The sequence below is a fragment of the Pterocles gutturalis genome, unplaced genomic scaffold (genome assembly GCF_000699245.1).
Source record: "Pterocles gutturalis isolate BGI_N339 unplaced genomic scaffold, ASM69924v1 scaffold38202, whole genome shotgun sequence".
In the NCBI taxonomy this organism is placed as follows: domain Eukaryota; kingdom Metazoa; phylum Chordata; class Aves; order Pterocliformes; family Pteroclidae; genus Pterocles; species Pterocles gutturalis.
The window spans coordinates 21513-29750 of NW_010111540.1; the positions used below are offsets into that span (position 1 = coordinate 21513).

General features: G+C 42.1%; 1 protein-coding gene across 1 annotated transcript in view; it reads right to left on the reverse strand.

Annotated features, from left to right (window-relative positions):
* Positions 1 to 7605, reverse strand: part of NUP85 (nucleoporin 85kDa) — a 9506-nt gene extending 1901 nt beyond the window's left edge. The window contains exons 1-11 of the mRNA XM_010073761.1: positions 7551 to 7605; positions 6527 to 6648; positions 6034 to 6168; positions 5361 to 5483; positions 4848 to 4979; positions 4345 to 4451; positions 3985 to 4068; positions 3314 to 3379; positions 2706 to 2857; positions 2498 to 2615; positions 1523 to 1623 (exon numbers count right to left, since the gene is read on the reverse strand). Coding sequence (XP_010072063.1) covers positions 1523 to 1623; positions 2498 to 2615; positions 2706 to 2857; positions 3314 to 3379; positions 3985 to 4068; positions 4345 to 4451; positions 4848 to 4979; positions 5361 to 5483; positions 6034 to 6168; positions 6527 to 6648; positions 7551 to 7602 — 1192 coding nt within the window. The 5' untranslated portion in view covers positions 7603 to 7605. The remainder of the gene's footprint in view (positions 1 to 1522; positions 1624 to 2497; positions 2616 to 2705; positions 2858 to 3313; positions 3380 to 3984; positions 4069 to 4344; positions 4452 to 4847; positions 4980 to 5360; positions 5484 to 6033; positions 6169 to 6526; positions 6649 to 7550) is intronic.
* Between the last annotated feature and the right edge of the window lie 633 nt (positions 7606 to 8238).

The following is an 8238-nucleotide window of genomic DNA, read 5'->3' on the forward strand; positions in this document are numbered from 1 at the left end:
TAACCGATCCTGGCTGGTGCTGGGTGTTTGCAGGGGGAGCAACAGCTCGAGTGGTTTAGAGAGACTGGCGGTGTCTGCAAAAACCAGGGATGGGAAGGGAGAGGCAGGGGGTGAGTGTTCTGTTTGATATCGCAGAGTACCAGGAGGCCTGAAAGGCTTAATTGTCTTCCTGATCGTTTAAATGGAAACGGAGATCTTTGTTAATGTGGAAAGTTCTGCTTTTGCTAAGAATTAGTTAGATCAAGATCCAGCATGTGAGAACTGGCTGAGGATGAAAGTGAGTTTTATTCTGTGGCTTTGTTTGTATCTGCTAAACTGTCAAAATACTGGAAGTAATGATTCCCGTTCAGATTCACCTTTGCCTAATGCTTGAGCTCAAGATAGAGACGTGAAAATTGTCCAGCAAAAGACAACTTCACACTTGATGTTTTTTAAAACCTCAAAAGGAAAAATAAGCAGAAATATTTTCAGGCCTTTCAGGATTTTTTTATAAAAAGCAGAAAGAGAGGTAATTTCTCTATAAACACAGTTTATAAACACAGTTACACAACTACACTGCAAATCTTCGGGGCTGCTGGTCGCTGGGTGACACTAGGCATGCAGAAATATGAGGGATTAGCAATTTAAGTCACAGTTAGCTTCTAGGCTTAGTTTAGGGTAAGTTTTAAGTGAAGGAATTACAGTTCCAGTTTTACAAGCTTGGACCAAATGGGAACAGATCAAATTCAGAATCACCCTCCCTGCAATGGTGTCAGCCAGAAGGGAGTCAGTCCGATTGCCAACAGCCATTCCAAATTCCTAGTGGATTTTGGCCCCAGCAACTGGGCTTGCTCCCTGCCACGGCTCCAGCAAAAGGTGCATTTCAGCTCAGTTTCCTGTCTTGGTCCGTTAATCAAAGGCCAAGAGCAGCTGCAGCCAGCGGGGCAGGTCACCACCGCCCCCAGCTGTGCCAGCCAGGAGGAGGAAGCTGTGGTCTGTAAAGGAAACTCGCTGGAGGCCCTCCACTGGTGTTTGGCACAATCGCTACAGTGACAGGTGGGAGAGATCTGATGTTTGAGGGAGCTTGAAATGGGCACACTGAACCAACCAAAGTTCCTGAGATTTTGGAGAGCTTTATGAAGTTAGTAAAACGATCACATTGTTCAAATAACTAAAACCAGTGGTTTACTCTTCTAAGGAAGCCCAATGAGGTCTTCCAGATTGTGTTTGCTAGTATTTCCAAGTCTCTCTAGGTAGCGATACAGTCTGGAAACAGACTTAAGAAAGGGGAAGGCTCCAAGTGTCAGAATTCAGGACTATCCTGCTCCAAGCACTGCAGCAGATGCCGACAGTGAGTGCAATTGGAAATGCAGTCTCCTGGGAGCAAGCAGGCTGCATCCCAAATCACCCGCAGTCACCTGCTTTCCCTTCATCACTAAAACAGGATGTAGCCAGATGGAGGAAGAGACAACTCCAAATAATTCTCTGGAGTTAACTGTGTTCTGAATAACAGAGCAGAATGAAAACTGTAGAGACGTCTTACCAAGAAATGTTAGCCGGTCACTGAGCAGCATGGATGGTCCCAAATTATCGATGAGGTCTAAGTCAGAGAAGCACCCCCTTTCACAATAGTCCTTGAGGAATCTAGGGAGAAGGTAAAACACAATAAAAGCTTAGAGGGGAGAACATCGTCCACATTCATGTTGTATCTCCTCTTCCCTTCCCAGACTGAGTTCCATCTTAATCAACCTCCCGTAAGGGTTTCAGAAGACATCAAAACATTTCCTGGGAGTGGCCAATGAACTGATGTGATGTGTGTTTATTCTTCTAGATTTTGTGGTAGCTGGATCTATTCTTTAAAAGGAATAAGTGAAGGAAAGAGCACAGGAAGCTGAGGCTGGTGAATGCATAAATAACACTCCCAGGTTGTAACAAATGCTCTATTTTTCTGCTGAGTAAAAAAGTTGATAAGCAGCAGGAACAAAAACAATGCTAAAAGCTTTTCATCTATTTTGTCACAGTTTTCATTATGCTGCTTTTTTTCAGAGCTGCTTCCTGTGATGGTTTTCTTTCACCTTCTGTTGAAAGAAGTATAATGATTTCCACTCCCTCAAAGAACAAATGAAAAAATACCAAAACAAACCAGCAATCTCTTACTACTCCCTTTTTTACTGTTGAAGATAGAGTATTGCCTGGCCACCTAACCTGGGTGTAATTTAAAAATTATACTCTTAACTAGTCAAAGAGATTGGTACCTGTCTATTTCCAATTAGCACAAAAATGCATCACATGGATTGCTAGAGATTAAAAAGCAAAAAGAGAGTTGCCATATCTTTTGTCTAGGCCTAAGCTAAGCGTTTTATAACAACCTTCCTGCCCCTGCGAGGTCAGATATTGTGATAAGCTTTTGCAAAACCAGGGACACGATAAAACTTCCCTCTTTGTTACATATGTCATAATTGTGACTTGAGATTTTTTGCAGAAGTGGTGGCTAAAGTGGCTTCTGACTCAAACTCACCGGTCAGATATTAGTGTAGCAAAAGCCGCATCCTTGGCTCTGATGCTCCACGACAGGGCAGAGCCCAAGCGATTATTCCGCAGAGCTTTCATGGCCATGATCTTACAGATGCTGCGAACTTAGGGGAAAACAGGAGAGGAGGGAAAGGATTAGTTTCAGTAGTTTCAGTTGCATCACTGCAAACCAATGGGATTCAAAAATCTCTCACCTTGTTCATGCATCTGTCTCTGCTCACAGATCCTCAGCACTTTGAGGGCCTTCTGCTCCGTGTTCAGGGGTATCCGCTCAATATGAAGCTCCAAATACACCCTGCCGTACTCTGGACAGTGGTCAAAGTAATCTACCCCCAGCTGCCACAGGCTGAGAGAGGAAAAAAAAATCATCAAGCATTCCAATCATATCAATCTGAAATAAGCACAACAGTAAAGAGCAAGGAGAATCTGAGTCTGCTCTCGTTAACTTAGCATTCGGACCTAAAATGGATTTTACTTTCTACCAAACACCAGCTGCCTATTATACAACTTTGGAACACCTGCATCCACAAGTGCTTTGGGGTAGGAGTTGCTCTGTACCAAAAAACCACAGTGGCAGGAGCGGTTCTGTCCCAGGTAGTACACCTGATGGGTTCTAAGAGATAGCTTTGGTTTTTAATTCAGGAAAGGAACCCTGCGAGTGTTGTATGATCCTTACGGACACCTTTGCTGAAATCCTAACAGTGGCTTCTGTAAGTTTTGCTTTTTTACTTTATTAACATGGAGTTATTTGTTTTGGCTGCCTCGATGTTAGTCTGTCCTCTGAGTGAAAAAAAGTTGCTACCTGTGATGGGAGAAGAGTCCTGAGGCATACTCTAGCAGAAGGAATTCACGCATGTTTGAACCAAAACTGGGGGGGAAGAGAGAAAAGAAACAGGTGTTGTTATTAGCACCTCCTTGGAAAACCTGCTGATTTTACTTCACAATTACTTCTCCTTTATGCAGCATGTCTTTTCCCAGGCTATCTTAACAAGCTTCATACCTCAGGCCTAAGCATGCTGGTCAGCTTTCTCCTTGGGGAGACCTGCCAAATATTTACAGCACTTAGCAAATATAACTTAGAGGAAGTGCTTTAAGGAAATTCAGATAGCAAAATTCAGTTGCTCAAACTTAAATTTATTCAGAGCATAAGTATGAAAACTCTTTTTAGATTAGTTTCTCACCATTCCAAATAATCACAAACATTTGGGCCCTTGATTATATTTCAGATAAAATTATATTTTAAAAGAATCCTAAGATTGCACTGAGGCACTGCAGAATAGCATGTCCACTGCATCAGGTCAGCAATTGCTTCTGCTTCCCAGAGTACCTGGGCTGCCTGGAACTTCAGAGCACATGCAGCACCTTTATTCTGCATCTTCTGTGAACGCCCAAAATGCTCCTTTTCAACCCAAATGCTGTTTCAGTCATCCTTGCTTCTGGGTGTCTGAATAATCAATGCAAGTAAATACTTACTAGAGATTGTGAGACTGCAGGAGTTTACAGTGATCCAGTAGGTCAGTCAGATGAGCCACAAACCACCAGTTGCTCAGGGCAATGCTGTATTTGAAGCAAAAGAAAGAAAAAACTAAGCCTACCGCTGCCAAGGAATGCATCAGGTTTTCCACAGGCACTTCTTCCCAATACAAAAGCTCTATGATACTAGAATGTCTGGTTGCAAGGTCCCAGACCTAGTAGAATACTTTTAGTTGCTGCCTGCTTCTCGTATTCTTGCTACATTTTTTGGAAGGATGATCAGGTGTGCTGTACCCATATCCTCTACCCCAAATACTATTGGAGCAAATGCACACACAAGTAAAAACCTTAAAACTCAACCTGCATTCCTTGATCACTTGATGCATCTCGAATTCAAAGGCTGCCATTAAAATGGTGTCTAGAGGCTCAGGGCTGCTTTCTCCACCCAGGAACAGGTCCATGCTAGACTGTGGAATGAGATTACAAGAGATGATAAATACAGAAGTTGTGAGATGGTAAAAGGAAGACGTTTGGATGTAGCAGCCTCATTTAGGTTATTTTATGGGAAACAGTATGTCACAGAGACTGAACATAAGGAAAAAGATTTTTCCTTATTTTAGCATAAGGAAACTGGGAAAACAATTTGCAGGAACAAGACTGGTAATGTTAGACACTGAAGAGCCTGGGTCTTCAACAATTATTTGTCCACTGCCTGAGTCTCCCAGTCCACTTACAAATTCTAGGAAACATCTTAAAGGTATGTAGCTGCTGTAAGATGTCAACCCTCCCAAAGCTCTCCTTTCAGTAAGTAATCTGTGTGTGCAAGAAGTGGTGGAGAGTATAAAAAGAATTCTACTTCATGCCTGTGCATAAAGCCGCAGCTCCATCGGCTTCACAGTTGGACGGGAATACAGGAGTTGGGTAACCAGAAAGTGGTACCATGTAGTCATGAGTTCCTTTCTCTCGAGTATGGCACCCTCATCTCCCAGCAGGATCTGACGGGAGAAAAACAGAGGGGTAATTCTGCAAAGGCAGCAATGTACACAGCGCTGCTCTAACTCTTCAGAGGCATTACTCCCATTTTGCAAAGTTGAGAATTTAATCAAAATTAAATAACAAAGGACAAAGATCCTTCTCAGAGCCCAGCTTCCTAATCAGCCTTATGGGCTTGGATGCAAAGAGAAAATGATCTGCCCAGGCTCGCAAAGACTGTTGCAAAACAAAGAACACAGTACAGAAGACTGGCCTGAAATCTCCTGATTTAATAAACAGATCATCCAGCATGTGAAAGTTACTATGGCTACAGAGGGCTCCTGAAATATACAGGGATGGATCCAATACTTGTGCAGTTTCCTTCCTGCCCAGCAAAAACATACCTTGCAGATGGATTCCATGTGGGAATTGGAAGCAAAAGTTCCATCCTGGAGATACCGCTGACATTCTTCATGCCAGTGCTGCCATTTCAGCTCCATCTCAGTCAATGTCTGAGTGTTGCCAAGCTGAACAGAGACAAGATACATAAACTGAAGGAAAGGCCAAGTCAAATCACAACAGGTGCTTGGGCTGGACTCAGTCATTGACGCTAAAAAGCTAAACACGAGGCTGCCATCAAATTTCTCCTACTCCTGCAGTTGCATTTGAGGTATCTTATTCTACCCATCTAAATAAAGTAAAGGAGAGCCTACGAGAGGTTATCGTAATGCAGCTGCAATTTTTCCTCCACAAGGACATTACTACTACAGAGGGAAATTCTGCTGGTAAAGTCTTCAGAAAATATTCTGTACAAGAGAATCGTTCTAAAAAATTCAGACGACTGGATAATGTAGCCTGCTGCAAAAATTATCTTTCCAACTATGTTGGTTTGTCACCTAACAGGCTTTTGTCTGAATGGTTGGGCCTTTTAGGCACTTCAAGAACACAAATATTACTACAAATATTACAAATCGTGATGTTCCAGGAGCCACAGCAGAGAGGAAATAGACTGGACTGTCATCTCTCTCATCTCTTTTCCCAGTGGAACTGCATGAAAAAAATCCACTTTGTACATACACTGGGCACAGGCATCTTCTTCATCAAGTCATCCAGGATTTTGTACATGTTCATTGACGTGGGATTGGCACTGGCTTCCTTGGAGAGCAAGTGCCGTGCTTCATCCATTCGGCCTTGCAGCACAAAGACGTCTACCTGCAAAAAGCCCATCTGTGAGCACCACACTCTGCAAGGCTACCAAATCCCCAGGAAGAGTATCAGAGTGGAATTTTAACTTGTGATTTAGGCAAGTTAAGTGGAGTTAAAATACTTAAGCTGTAGGCCCTGCTAATTCAAATACACAGTGTAAGCCTTGACCTCTATGGAGCATGAAAGGATCAGGCTGGGAATGAGGGGAAGGACAATCTTCAGAACTGCTACATCTTAAAGGCAGACAGCAGCGGTGTCCTAGGTGTCAGTTTCTGAGATGTAGTCTAGTGCCAAGTGGGGAGGAGGAAGGCAAAACACCCAGGCATGAACTCTCTTTAAGAATCTCATCAGTGACTATACTCACCACGTTCCAGAAGAGCTCATGTTTCGATGGATTTTCACTGCTCAGAACTTCACGGGCCATGTTGTCCACATCACAGACGTGAAGCCGAACCCAGTCAAGGAGGCGAAGCATAAGGGGACCAGCTTTATGCGGAGAAGATATCATTCTGTTAGTTCCCAAACTGCTGGTTTACATGCTTCTAACCTTAATCGTTTGACAATCGTTAGATGAGGTTTAACAACTGGATTTCTATCTGCCACACTCAAATTACAAAGGAACAGAGTTCCTGAAGTAGCCAGGCTGCAGGAACACAGGCTGCTGTCCAATTTTAGACACAACAGCAGTAGTGACCAGCAGAAAACCCTAACCAGTCACTTGAAAAAATAAAAGGTGAGTGATCATAAATCTTGCAGTGCCAAAAGACACATAGCATGTTTCTGTTTAATTTATCTTCAACTCATTATTATTAACTGAATACGAGGAGGAAATCTGGCACTAGGTGATTAACTTTTCTTGAGATTAAACAATCCACAATTTGTGAATCTCTCCTGAATTCTGGGACTGTGCAAGTAGCATATTTGTTTGCATAATCCAATTTCCTTAAAAAATTATTTACTAGTTTAAAATGCTGGTGTAAACAAACTGACTTAAAAAATGGCATCTTAAAGTTAAAGGAGTTCCATCAGAGAATGCGTAAATATTAGTTGGCATCAATGATGCTTAAAGATGTGTTTATGCTTAAAAGTTGAATAAATTGGCAACAACTTTTGATATCACTCTTCTTCCCTACCTTTCTGTTAAGGACAATTTAAATTGTAGTGAACCTACACAAGGGGAAAAAGTAGAAGGCAAATCTAATAGCCTGACATAATTCAATATGAAGAAGGCAATTTACTGAGGCAGAAGAGGTACTAAAAGGCTTGCTGACACTTGTCATATCTCTAAAACTTATTAAAATATGACACAATGGATGCTATACACATTTTAAACAAACATGCAACTAAAAAGCCCTTCAGTCTTAACATCAGGATAGTTCGCTGCTCACCTGGAGCTGCTTCAACAAACAGAATCTCACACAGGTTCCAGATCAGTTCCATTGCAGACAGAATACAATGGATACTATACACATTTTAAACAAATAAACATGCAACTAAAAAGCCCTTCAGTCTTAACATCAGGATAGTTCACTGCTCACCTGGAGCTGCTTCAACAAACAGAATCTCACACAGGTTCCAGATCAGTTCCATTGCAGACAGAATAGAAACCTTAAAAAAAAAAACAGGGCCATGTTTCACATCTGTAAGTATTCCAGTTTGGTTTTTAACTGCACAAAGGCATCTGCTGTCCCCAGCAGTCAATTAAGCTCAGTTCTTACAGACAGAAAAATGTCATATTGACACTTTGGAGAAACAAATTAAAAGAGATAATCAGGCATGTGACACAACTGCAGATTACCTGAGTGCTATACTGGCTGTGCAGGGCAGGGTCCCGGGCTGAAACTGAGGGAAGAACAAGGCAAGTCAAAGAGCAATATATTTACCTTTCACAGCCCTTTCTGGGCTCATAAATAATGACACCAATACCTCATCGCTCATCAAGCACAGACTTAAATGAGTAAAGACATGGCAAAGCTAACTTTAATATAACTTTATAACTTTTTTTTTATAAATCCTGTACAAATTGGGGTACAGCTACAGGGCAAGGATGGAAGGGAAGAGCAAAATGTTCCTTTT